The sequence below is a fragment of the Arachis hypogaea genome, chromosome 19, assembly GCF_003086295.3.
Source record: "Arachis hypogaea cultivar Tifrunner chromosome 19, arahy.Tifrunner.gnm2.J5K5, whole genome shotgun sequence".
NCBI lineage: Eukaryota > Viridiplantae > Streptophyta > Magnoliopsida > Fabales > Fabaceae > Arachis > Arachis hypogaea.
The window spans coordinates 63449834-63464291 of NC_092054.1; the positions used below are offsets into that span (position 1 = coordinate 63449834).

At 35.6% G+C, this 14458-nt stretch overlaps 1 protein-coding gene across 1 annotated transcript in view; it reads right to left on the bottom strand.

Moving 5' to 3' along the window:
* The window catches only part of LOC112775087 (uncharacterized), a 49981-nt gene that overhangs the window by 24335 nt on the left and 11188 nt on the right, over positions 1–14458 (bottom strand). Inside the window, exons 6-7 of the mRNA XM_072228430.1 lie at positions 13967–14017; positions 12863–12956 (exon numbers count right to left, since the gene is read on the bottom strand). Of these exons, the coding sequence (XP_072084531.1) occupies positions 12863–12956; positions 13967–14017 (145 nt within the window). The remainder of the gene's footprint in view (positions 1–12862; positions 12957–13966; positions 14018–14458) is intronic.

The following is a 14458-nucleotide window of genomic DNA, read 5'->3' on the forward strand; positions in this document are numbered from 1 at the left end:
ATCTGAATTCTGAGTTCCTATGGACGCCAATCATTCTGAACTTCAAAGGATAAAGTGAGATGCCAAAACTGTTCAGAAGCAAAAAGGCTACTAGTCCCGTTCATCTAATTGGAACTAAGCTTCATTGATATTTTGGAATTTATTGTATATTCTCTTCTTTTTATCCTATTTTGTTTTTAGTTGCTTGGGGACAAGCAACAATTTAAGTTTGGTGTTGTGATGAGCGGATAATTTATACCCTTTTTGGCATTATTTTTAGGTAGTTTTTAGTATATTTTAGTTACTTTTTATTATATTTTTATTAGTTTTTATGCAAAAATCACATTTTTTGGACTTTACTATGAGTTTGAGTATTTTTCTGTAATTTCAGGTATTTTCTGGCTGAAATTGAGGGACTTGAGCAAAAATCTGATTCAGAGGCTGAGAAAGGACTGCAGATGCTGTTGGATTCTGACCCTCCTGCACTCGAAATGGATTTTCTGCAGCTACAGAAGCCCAATTGGTGTGCTCTCAATTGTGTTAGAAGGTAGACATCTTGGGCTTTCCAGCAATATATAATAGTCTATACTTTGTCTAAGATTTGATGGCCCAAACTGGCGTAAAACTCCAGCCAGAGACCCTTTTCTGGCGTAAAATGCCAGAACTGGCACCAGAACTGGAGTTAAACGCCCAAACTGCACCCAAGCTGGCGTTTAACTCCAAGAATGGCCTATGCACGTGAAAGCTTCAATGCTCAGCCCAAGCACACACTAAGTGGGCCCCAAAAGTGGATTTCTGCACTATCTGCACTTAGTTACTCATTTTCTGTAAACCTAAGTTACTAGTTTAGTATAAAAACTACTTTTAGAGATTCATTTTGCAACTCATGACATTTTACATCTCATATTGTATTTTCTAAGGCATGAGTCTCTAAACCCCATAGGTGGGGTGAGGAGCTCTGCTGTGTCTCAATGGATTAATGCAATTACTATTATTTTCTATTCAATCACGCTTGATTCTGTTCTAAGATACTCACTCGTACTTCAATATAGAGAATATGATGATCTGTGACACTCATCATCATTCTCGAACTTATGAACGCGTGCTTGACAACCACTCCCGTTCTACCTGAGCTCAACGTAATCATTGGGTGACAGCTTGAGTGCATATCTCTTGGGTCTTTAATCCACGGACCGAGTCCGTGGGATTAGAACCTTCATGGTAGAGGCTAGAACGAATTGGAAGTGTTCCTGAGATCCGAAAAGTCTAAACCTTGTCTGTGGTATTCTGAGTAGGATCTAGAACGGGATGACTGTGACGAGCTTCAAACTCGCGAATGTTGGGCGCAGTGACAGTGTGGAAAAGGATAGAGAGATCCTATTCCGACACAAGTGAGAACCAACAGATGATTAGCCGTACGGTAGCTGTACCTGCTATTTTTCATCCGAGACGAGAGATCCGACAGTTGATTAGCCATACAGAAACCGTGCCTGGTATTTTTCATCTGAGAGGACGGATGGTAGCCATTGACAACGGTGATCCACCAACATACAGTTTGCCATTGAAGGAAGCCATGCATGCTTAAAGAAGAAGATAGTAGAAAAGCAGAGATTCAGATAACAGAGCATCTCCGGAACCTCAACCTGTTCCTCATTACTGAATCACAAGTACCATTTATTTCATGTTATTTACTTTTCATATACAAAATCATTTTTATCATTAATCTCCTGAATAAGATTTACAAGATAACCATAGCTTGCTTCAAGCCGACAATCTCCGTGGGATCGACCCTTACTCACGTAAGGTATTACTTGGACGACCCAGTGCACTTGCTGGTTAGTTGTACGGAGTTGTGAAAAGTGTAATCACAATTTCGTGCACCACTAGCAACTACCACATTCTTTAGCCAGCTTAATGGGAAGGCGGGCTCATTGTTCTCATCCAAGAAAAAAGGGTGAACACCCTCAGCAGCTCGGACCTTGAAATAATAGTTTCTTAAAATCCCTAAAGGATTCGTCGTACATAGAGAAAACTTTCCTTCCTTGAGTAGCTCGGAAAGAAACCCAGGAGGCTTTCTTCTTCGCTATCCCAGGCTTCGTCAAAACAAAAAGGTAAAGAAAGAGAGTTTGGATAGGTCGGATATCTAGTTCTTGACACAACAATTGGAAGATTTTTATGAAGCCCCAAGAGTTCGGGTGGAGCTGGGAAGGAGCTACGTTGCAGGACCACAGCAACTCGGTCTCAAAAGGGGTAAAAGTAATGGTAATATTCAATTGACTAAAGAAATAGTCATAAGCGTAGTAAAAGGGACGTTCTTTTGGAATCAAAGAAGGAAAACTATTCCTCTCCTCAGGGTCAGGAGACACTAACTCATAATTTTTCTCCTGATCCCTATCACTACAAATTCTATGGTGCCTTCTAAGTCGCACACAGTACTCAGGGTCAGCCACCGTAACACACATCAAAATAATAGAATCCAGCCAGTCAGACATGCCTTCCGGGATCTTGGTAGACATCTCAACAATATTTTTGCGAGAAGACATGGGACAACTATTCCTACAGTGAGAAAAAGGAAAATGGGTTACTACCAAACAACTCGGGCAAATAAGGAAGTAACTCGGACAATAACATATGAACATCAAGAGTTAGATACGTCAGTAAAAGGGAAACCCCAGGATTCATACTAAAATCCAATGGCACCCTTTGGAGGTAGTAACAAGGTAAGAACTAGGAAAGAAGACGATCTATGCCCTAAACATCTCACAACAAGGAAAACACAATCCTTCTCTAGTCATCATCACCAACAAAAACATCAAAATTACAACCTTTCCTACTAACAAGTTTATCACCAAAAGATTGTTAAGCCAGAACAAAAAGAAGCCAGACAACGGGAAAAAGAAACAATAACAGCAACGAAAACCCTAAGCAAGATCACCAGAAGGCACACATTCTTCTCAAAAGATGAGCGACAAGGAAAAATCACAAGTCGTGGATCAAGACATAAAAAGACGCAATCTTTTCACAGAGGAATCAAAGTTTTTCAAAGACAAAGTCAAAGCCTTACATCAAAATCATGCATAGTTGTCGAAGGTAAAAGGAGAAAAGAAAGAAAACACTAACCTGCAGAGGAGAAGACAATAGCGGCTCAAAGTGAAGAACGACGCAGTCCACACCAAACAGTCGCTTCGGGGCAAGGAAAATAGAAGGCTTGGAGGTGCGAAAGTGCAAAGGCAAAGCGCTACAGCAAGCAATGAGACAGGGGCAAGTAAAGGGAATTGCAGTATTAATAAAAAAAATGCAACCTTTAGGATCAAGCCTTTTTAAAGCGGATTTGGTCAAAGTTGTTCACAGACATGCAAAACCAAGACAAAATTATCAAAACAAAAGTATGGAGGAAGAGATACCAACCTGTAAGGAGAGAGGAAACCAAGGAAAAAAGGGGCAACGATCAAACACCCTCAAGCTAAAGAAGACAGAGAAAACTACGAAGCAGGCAGAAGGGATGAAGCACTTTCAAGTGAAACGATGAAAGCAAAGGGTAAAGAGAAGAGAGAAGAAGAAGAAACTGAAAGCAAGTCTTTTGAAATTCAAAATGATAGGTAAAATGGTAAAGATGGAATGGCAAGAGGAGTTAATAAGCATTAAACCCTCGCACGTTTCCAAGGACACAAAAAATGTGCGCTACAAATAAGGGAAGGAAACGCTTTGAATTTTAAAGGATAAACCTAACAGGAGTCATACTGGAGATCGACCCAAGGCGAAATGCTCGAGCTTGATTTCCTCAAAAGGATCAAAAGTCTAAGGGACATGATCACAAAGAGAAAAGTCGAGCTCAAGCAGGGGCACTATTCATACCCTGGGTTGGGCTATCAGACCCGGATTGATTGAAGAAAAAGTGACCGACCTCTTCAGGTCAGGTCCCCTGACCTCTTCTGTAAAAGAGTTCGGCCAAATCGTCAGAAGAGCCCAAAGTAGGCCCGAATGAAGGGACACAGCCCAATCTAAAGGCAGCCAAAGCCTAGAAAGATAAAGGCGGTCCCCTTTTAAGATAAGATGACTTCAGTTAAAGATAAGATAAGATAAACTATCTTATCTCCAGAAAGGTCACTCCACACTACTATAAATACACTGGAGCACCCAGGTATAACTCATACTCTGATTCTACAAAATATCTGCTTAAATTCCATGCTAACTTAGGCATCGGAGTCCCTTACAGGTACCACCATCCTCCGGTGAACACGGATCAGTAGCACTACCAAGGTCCACAAGTCGGATACGACAGCTCTGGCCACCATCGCAAATCTCGACTGAGATTGACCTACAGTTTCAGGTAACCCTCGGAACAGCAAGGAACTAAGTTTGGTGTTCACACACTAACTTAAGTTTAGAAAATCACAAGCATACATGCATGTTAACCATCTCTCAAGTGCTTGGGGAGCAAGCAACTTTCAATATCTCTGTAGAAAGTCATTCAATCTCTTGGAAGAGATATGCACCATCATCTAAGGAGATAAAGAAGGACACAAAAGTTAAAGATGGTGGACACCAAGAGGTTGTATTGTTACTTGATTGTCTCTAGCTTAAGTGTGTTAATTGAAAGTGCAATTGTATCCCTGTTGATTAGTGTCCTTTTAGTCATGATTCATTTGCATTATGTTTGTCTTTCTGCTATATTAGCTTTTTAGTTTAAGTGCTTATGTCATTTCATCTTGCTTGAATTGTATGCTTTGTTCCCTATGCTTCAATAAAAGAGAATGTTATGAAACAGAGAAGAGTAGAAGTCTATTTTGTTAAAAGATAGAATAAAAATCCTAAGGTTATGTGGTGGTGCATGCTTGAGTACTTTGTAAGTTTACAATTAAAGTGGAAGGGTAGAGTGTCCCCTTAAGTATAGGCTTAGTGTGCATTGTATGGAACCTTTGAGAACAGAAGATCCTTGCAAAAAGAAAGAAAGAAGCTGGCGTTAGTGGCCAAATTAGCCCACTAACACAAGCACTAACGTTGGCAATAAAGAAAGAAGAAAAAATGAATAAGCTAGGCACCAATAGCTTGACCCTAAAGATATATGCCTGTGATGCTTTTGTGCTAGGATATGCTTGGATGATTAGGTTCTAATGAGTGCTTCATCACTTGATAACTTGGGTTAACTAACCCAGGATTATCAACCAAAAATCCATTGTCAAGAGCAACCTTACTACAAAGCATTTAGTAACCCAAAGAGGTGCTGGACATCAATGTCTGAAGGATTTGATTGCAAGTCAAGTGCCTGTGGTGTGTATGTATTGAGGAGAGGCTTGAGTTAGTAAGTTTTGAGGGGTGCTTCAACACCTAGCACCTTGAACCAACTGGTTCGGGAGTGTTGACTAAAAGCTTATCATAAAGAGCTGCCTCAACACAGAGCACTAAGCTTCAATAAAAAGAATAAGCCTCTAGCAAGAAAAAGAAAAGCAACAAGTTCAAACCAAGGATCAAAGAATGAAAAGGTTTCATAGAAGCAACAGAGTTAATATTTAAGGGGATGCTATAACTTGGACACCAATAAGTTTATGACCTTCAAAGATATCATGCATGAAACCCCAAAAACTAGGATTGAATATCTTTTAATAAGGGCTTATATCTATCTCTGTTTTCATTCATTATTCTTATGCTTTACTGCTTGCTTGGGGACAAGCAAGATTTAAGTTTGGTATTGTGATGCCTAGGCATCTTTGGCCAGTTTCACAAGCTATTTTCCTTAGTTTTTACTTGGTTTCATGCATTTTATTAGTCAATAAGCAAGCATTTGAATGAATAATGTATGCATGCCTTGATTCAATCAAACATTGTGAATTCTAAACATTTTCATGAGATTGATGCAAGAATTACTTGATGCAAGAATTACTTGATGCAATAAATGATGCATTATCTTGTGATGATGGCAAAGCTTTGATGCATTTGTTTGGTTGATAATAGGCAAGGAGAAGCAAAGGAGAAGCAGAGAAGAAGTAGAGGTTGTGGCATTAGTGGCTAAGTTGGTCCACTAACTCCATGGTTAACGTTGGCTCTACAAGAAGAAGCATGCGTTAGTGGCCAAGTTAAACCATTAACGCCAGTACTAACGTTGCCAAGGAGAAAAAGCTGGCTGGTGCACCGAATTGTGATCACACTTTTCACAACTCTGGTACAACTAACCAGCAAGTGTACTGGGTTGTCCAAGTAATAAAACCTTACGCGAGTAAAGGTCGATCCCACGGAGATTTCCGGCTTGAAGCAAGCTATGGTCATCCTGTAAATCTTAGTCAGGCGGATTCAATTGATTATGAGTTTTGATAATTGAAAGATAAATAAAACGTAAATTAAAATAAAGATACTTATGTAATTCATTGGTGGGAATCTCAGATAAGCGTTTGGAGATGCTTGGTTGCTTCTGAACCTCTGCTTTCCTATTGTCTTCATCCAATCATGCATGCTCCCTTCCATGGCAAGCTGTATGTTGGTGGATCACCGTTGTCAATGGCTACCATCCGTCCTCTCAGTGAAAATGGTCCAGGCACGACTTCTGTACGGCTAATCATCTGTCGGATCTCTCGTCTCGGATGAAAAATAGCAGGCACAGCTACCGCACGGCTAATCATTTGTCGGTTCTCACTTGTGTCAGAATAGGATCTCTTTATCCTTTTTCACACTGTCGCTGTGCCCAACATTCGTGAGTTTGAAGCTTGTCACAGTCATCCTGTCCCAGATCCTACTCGGAATACCACAGACAAGGTTTAGACTTTTCGGATCTTAGGAATGCTGCCAATTGGTTCTAGCTTCTACCACGAAGGTTCTAATCTCATGGATTCGAATGCTCTGTTGTCAGGAGAGGCAAGTCAAATCCATGGATCAGAGACCCAAGAGATTATACTCCAGCTGTCGTCCAATGACTATGTTGAACATCATGTAGACCGCTTGTGGTTGTCAGGCACGCGGATCTTAGCTAAGCGAGTAATGAAGATAGTGGGTGATTGTCACGGGTCACTCCTTCATTCTGACTTAACTGAATTAAGAATGAGAGTATATCTTGGAGAAGAGACATGCGTGAATTGAAAGAGAAACAATAGTACTTTCATTAATTCATGAAGAACAGCAGAGCTCAGCACCTTAATCTATGAGGTGTAGAAATTCCACCATAGAAAATACATAAGAGAAAAATGTCTTTGCATGGCTGTGTGGCCAGCCTCCAAATGTGAAAAATGGCATAAGATTATAAAGGTTTAAATACAATAGGAAAGACTAGTATTTATACTAAACTAGTTACTAAGGATTACAGAAAATAAGTAACTAAGTGCAGATAGTGCAGAAATCCACTTCCGGGGCCCACTTAGTGTGTGCTTGGGCTGAGCATTGAGCTTTACACGTGCATAGGCCTTTTCTAGAGTTAAACACCAGCTTAGATGCCAGTTTGGGCGTTTAACTCTAGTTCTGGTGCCAGTTCCGGCGTTTTTTTATGCCAGAAAAGGGTCTCTGGCTGGCGTTGAACGCTAGTTTGGGCCATCAAATCTCGGGCAAAGTATGAACTATTATATATTACTGGAAATCCCAAGATGTTAGCTTTCTAGCCCAATTGAGAACGCGCCGATTGGACTTCTGTAGCTCCAAAAAAATGCATTTGAGTGTAGGGAGGTCAGAATCCAATAGCATCTGCAGTCCTTTCTCAGCCTCTGAATAAGATTTTTGCTCAGGTCCCTCAACTTCAGTCAGAAAATACCTGAAATTACAGAAAAATACAGTAACTCATAGTAAAGTCCAAAAATGTGATTTTTGCATAAAAACTAATAAAAATATAATAAAAAGTAACTAAAACATACTAAAAACTACCTAAAAACAATGCCAAAAGCGTATAAATTATCTGCTCATCACTGGCGTTAGTGGCCAAGTTAGCCCACTAATGCCAGTGTTAACATGACTCAGAGATGAAAGGCAACGTTAGTGGCCAAAGATGGCTCACCAATGTGACTTAAGGAAAAAAGGGCAATGTTAGTGGCCTAAGTTGGCTCACTAACGCTGCAACACAAGAAGAGGTGCCAACGTTAGTGAGCTAACATTACCCAAATTAGCACACTAACATCTTTGACAATTTCATGAGTTGGAACTGGAAAATTTTGGCTAATGTGCGTATGCACGGAGCAGTGTATGTACGCACAAGAGGAAAATTGACTGGTGTGCACATGCACGAGGCAGTGTGCGTATGCACAGCAAGAAGAACGTTGATGGCCTCGTTAGTGTGCTAACGCCAGTGGCAACGCCAGAATGGAATTTGAAGGCAACGTTAGTGGGACCGTTAGTGCACTAACGGCAGCATTAACGCCAGTTCCAGGGACACTCATGAGAACGTTAGTGAGCTAACGCTAGTGTTAACTTCAGAAAGAGCCACTCAAACTTGCTTCAACTAAGGCCAAAAGCCCACATCCAAGTACTTAAAGACCCATTTGAAGATGAGAAGAAGAGTATATATAGGAGAGTTTTTGAACTTGAAAGGAGGCTGGGACCTATAGGGAACTCTGATAGCAGAGGCTCTGAATTAGATTTTCTTTTTTGCATTTAGTTTACTTTTCATGTACTTTTCTTTTCTCTTTGAATTTTCTGAGCAATGATGAACTAAACCCCACATCATTAGGGGGAGGAGCTCTATTGTAATTCAAATGAATAAATGAAATTTTTCTTCTTCTCAATCCGCTTGTTGTAGCTAAGGGATAACTTTCGTGCTTAATCGATCTATTCATTACCAGAAGGGGGTTTAGATCCATTGAATTTCTATGTGAGCCTCGAAAAGGGAATCATAGAAATTAGTTTGAAGCTCTTTCTCTCACAACTCTCTTGATCAATAAATTCCTGGTTTGAATTGAGATCCTGAGAACTTGTGTGGCTTATGGATAAGAGAATTGAACTTAACCTCTTCTCATGACAATTAGATCAAGGAATTGGCAAATTGATTGTGTTAAGAGAAATTGGGTTGCCAAGGAATTGGGACTCAATTAATTACAATCCGCCATAGATCTACCTCATATGATTGAGAATGAAGTTGAGACCCATTGATTCATGATGGATTATGATATCTCCAATCCCTAATGAATCTCTCCCATTGTTATTCTTCACTTTAATTGCTTTGAGTTTTCTGCTTTCTTTGATTTCCAGCTCCCAAAACCCATTTACATTTCATGCAATTTACCTTTTATTGTCATTTACATTCTTGCTTTTACTTTCTTGTCATTTAAGTTTCAGCTCTTTTAATTTCTTTCCATTTAAGTTTCCGCCATTTACATTTTACCATTTACTTTCAGCACTTTAATTTCCAGCAATTTACACTCCGTTAATTCAATTTCACCAAAATCATAAACTATTAGCTTGACTAGATAAATCTCATAACTAAAGTTGCTTAATCCATCAATCCTTCTGGGATCGACCTCACTCAAAAGTGATTTATTACTTGACGATTCGGTATACTTGCCGAAGGAATTTGTGTTCTACAAATTTCCCCGCATCATTACTCTCATCCGATTTAGGGTTGTCGTACCAATCAAGGCATTATATGCTGAAGTCACATTGACAATAATGAAGTCGATGTTTAGAGTATTGGACTTCAATCCCTTTCCAAAAGTTGTGTACAGGGAGATGAAGCCCAATGGCTTAATAGGAGCATCTCCTAACCCGAAAAGAGTATCTGAATAGGCTTTCAACTCCTTTTCTTCTAACCCCAACTTATCAAATGCCGGCTTAAACAGTATCATGGTGATTACTACCGGATCGTCGTGTTCGGGCACAATTCCTTGTCCGTATTCTTGGTGAAAGAGATGGTGGGAAGATAGGGCCCCTCATTCTCGACTTGGTAGACTTCTTTTAGATGTCTCTTCCGAGATGACTTAGTTAGTCTTCCCCCAGCGAAGCCTCCCGAGTTATGTGTTTGAGAGGATGGGGGGTGGTACCTGCAAGACACTCCAATGTCTAAGTCAGTAAAGAGTTAAGCAGGTTTAGTGTATTGTAACTTAAATATACCTGAGTGTGTCAGGGTATTTATAAGAGATGAGCCAATAACCACCGCTAAAGTAGTTCCACTTCTGATGTTGGATAACCATCCCTTTATCTTAGGGTTGTTGAGATCTCTCTTTTAAAAGTGGGTGAGAGATTCAAGGAGGTAGTTACTTACGTGGGTAAGCATGAGCTGTCCGTTTTCGTCGAATCCGACCTCTATAGGAGGTCGGGTAAACGGTAGAGGCTATCCTCGTAGTTGGGCTTTTCAACCTTATTAAGCTTGGCTTATGTTATGGACCAGGGTATGAACAATAAGTATTTATAAAAATTAACTTCAATTTGGTTTATATTATATAAAGTTTGTGTTCTCAACTTTTAACTTTATTATTTTCATTGTAAAAAATTATTGGTCTTGATATGTGAGGATATTTGCTTATTGTTTTTTGAAGAAAAAATTAAAAAATTCATCTCGTGTATGTTCTTATATCCAAATAGTCATATTGTCCTTAAAATTTAGTAAGGATCAAAGAAAATAAATTCTTTTCATCTTATAACAATCTTGTTTGATTGAATTTGATTGTCACATGGATATCATCATCAATTTACTTTATCAATGTATTATTTTTGTTTATTTGTATGTTTATTTTTTTTAACATCTTTATTTTTATTATTTTTTACTTGCTTTATTTTTCTTATACACCTTTATCAAGGCTTTCAAAAGTATTTTTTGTTTCACTAAAAAGGAAAACAATCAAAAAAGAAAAAATGGATTTGGTACATAAGAGTTTTGGAACCAATGTAAAATTGGATTGAAACGAAAATCATGGATGCTTTTGTATAGTATTCATGATTTGAAAAAAATGAAAATCATGTTTGTTATTGTAATGCAAATTGGAATATACGTACCTTGACTTTAGATTTGTTAGTAATTTAGATTTCTTTTTATTTTATTGATATTTGTGCTTATTATTATTATTATTATTATTATTATTATTATTATTATTATTATTATTATTTCTTTTGCTTTTTTTTGGGTACAGAAAAATACCTTTTGGTATGCTATTACACCAAAATTTGAAACAATATAAAATATTTTATATAATTATTTAATTATAATTATTTTTTTAAATGATCAATCACATATAATAATTATTTTTATTGATATAATATTTTATAATTAAATACATGTATATAATTATTTGAAATGATGATAACGTATTAAATTGAATTATCAATAACATAGCAAGAAACTTATGTTTGAAAAAATATTTTATTGATAAAGGCCATATAACATTCAGTATATATGTATAGATAAAGGCTATATTTAAAAGACTATATACATCTATCCTTTTTATTGAGATATTTAAAAAGTCATATTTGACTGCTGAGATTTTCTTTTAAAAAAAACTTATACGAGAATGTTTATTTAAAATAAGTACTTAAATTTAAAAATTCAAAAATAATAAGATTGATTTTATTTATAATTTTTTAATTTAAAAATAATACGAGTACATTGATTTTTTTAATTTAAAATTACTGATTTTAAACCGTTATTTTTTTTGAAACTGAATAAATATAATTGATCATATGAGTAAAATAATATGAATAAGTTTATTTTTATCAAATTAAATTAAATTATTAATTTAAAGTATATTTATTTAAATTTTAAATTAAAAATTTTATAATTTAAAATTTTAAATTATGTGAATTAAATAAAACTATAAAAATATACCAATACAATCCAAATTGTACAGAAATAGGAATAAGTTCGCCGCTCGCCGCATCAATGGGCGAACTTGTTAGTTTCAATGAAGCTTGCCAATGTAGTAAGCTAACTTGTTCCAATTCAAAAAACAAAACAATTTTGGAAAATAAAAATAAAAAAATTTGTTTTAGAAATTAATAATTATTTTTTAATTTATTTTAGAAAATTTTCCCAATGCTAACTGTAAAGTATATTAAGTCCTATATTATCTGAAAATAAAACATATTTTTTATAAGTGTAAAATAAGATCTCTTAATATAACTTTTAGGTTAAATCAGACAAATTTAATTTCTTATAATAACTTCTATAATCACTGAATGTCAAGATTTAAATCAATTATCCAAGGGTTAAAAAAACTTGTCTAAAATAACTTACTCCAGATTTTGAAACTACACAAGAATAGACCATCTATCTATCTATGAGAACTTTACTCTTAATATAATCTATATATGCCATCCATGAATATTAGTATTATTGCCAGAAACATAATCAACTGCTAAAAGATTTTGTAAACTCTATGCAAATAAAAGAAAAGAGATGTTGGCAAAGTATATGTCAACCTTTCCATAGTACAAAGCTTTCTACCTTTGTTTTTTAGCTTTCATGCCAGTTCCTGCCAAGGGTGAACAGTAATTAGTAAGTAAGTAGAAGACCAAACATATGAAACCATTATGCAATTATTTATGACTCAAAATTATTAGGCAACTTAATTAAAATTTAAAACTATTATAGGTGCTGATCCCAAACAATATCAATTTTTTTCAATTTTGTTATCAACTCAAAAGTTGTAGTTGAAACAACTCTAAAGAATTGTCGGAAAAAAATATGAAAAAGTTTGCTTCACAAAAATTTTGTCACGACTGTGATTAAACTTTTTTTAGGTTGTGTTTGACAAGTATTTCAATATAAAAAATATAATGATACCGAAATAAGGTAAACTCCTTTATTTGACCATTTCTCACCATGTATCGCAAAGAAAATATCCCTCAACTTTCTAGTAAACTTGCAATTTCAAAAGAAAGTATTTATAATTCTTGGGTATTGTCATGCGTGGGTTACATTAAATAGGGAAGATAAATCAAATTCTGACATTGCAAAGCAAAGATAAGAGCAAATTATGTAACCGACCTTTCTTTTTCTTGTCACGGCAGAAGGTACTTCCACAGCAGCATTGAAATGCTTTAATAGGATGTTCCTGATCATCAAAGTCAATACCATAATCCTGCAAATAATTCTTCGTTATATCTTGTATTCTTATCCATGAGGGAAACTTTAACAAATTCATAGAAACATTTGATGCGTGTAGCTTTCAACTTAATTAATTAGATTAACTTAGGTTATTGGTACTCTATCATCTCATCCAAGCATGTAGGATTTAATATATACACCCTTCCTAGTGGTCTCAAATTTGAATCCCGGATAAGGATAGAAAAATATTAGTATTAGGAGGGATAACTACAGTTTTTCAAGTTGAACTAGTCATATTCCTAATAATAAGATCTAGATACAGGTGGTAACGACCAATATATAGGAACATAAAAAGATTCAGAGGGCATGAGATATGACAATGGTTTATGAATATTAAAAATCATAGGCCGTCTCATTTCTTTCATAACTAAAGAATCTAGAAGGGATAGAGTCTGTTATTGTTATAACAGCTAATAACGATCTGGCTGTTAGTGACAGCCGCAACAAACAAATTGGTTGATAACACTAATATTTTCCGTTGTACCAGTGATTTTCACTCGTAATGAAAATATCATAGATTATCTCCTACTCCCAAATTCCCTGGATTCTCTCATTTCTTACACAGGTATCGCACAAAAATGTTTTGTGCTATCATTCCGTTGACATTTTTCTGTAGATTTAACTTTCATACAATGACAGTAAATTTATGGATTATATATGATAAAGAAATTTGCATCCTCTAAATTTTGAATTTTTATAATAGAAGGTAAAATGTGATTTTTTTTCCCATTTATTTCATAGGTGGGATCAAGAGAAAATATGAGAAAGAAACTATTCAAGAGTGAGAGATAATACTTTATCCTCTAAAGTAAAATTTAAAATTTAGAAGATCCAAATCTATGATAAAGGTTACTTTAGGAAAGAGAGTTGTGCTTTAAATCTCTCCTATATTCTCATTATATATAGTAGAAGTAGATGACAATACATGATAGAGCATCAAAGTTAAATTCAAATAAAAAACCGGTGAAATTCCAATTAGCTTACCCATGTCAACTCTTTGTATGCTTTCACTTTCCTATTAGTAAAGAGAGCAATCTGTCAACAAGGAACATAAATTCTCAAAGTTGGTTTCATTTTCTTTTATTAAATGAAGTGAAACAATCCATTTGTAAGATTTTAAGACAAATTTATTAAATACTTTTGTTGATGTAGCATGCTTGACCATTTATGTAAATTTTTTTCATATTGACATTATATCAATGTTAAACTTAGGATAGATTTGGCAAAGTTTATTGAGAGGTTTTTGTTCTTTCAAAAACATAAACATCTTACTCTGTGTTTGATAAATAAAAAATATTATGTGTTTGTATATATAATTTTTAAAAATTAAAAATATTTTTAAAAGCACCTTTAAATACTTTTCAAAATTAAAGAATCAAATTTAATTTTACATATTAATGAATAATTAAATTTGTTCTTACTTTTTATCACATATATTTCTATTAAAGTTATTTTAAATTTTAAAAATTTTTATCA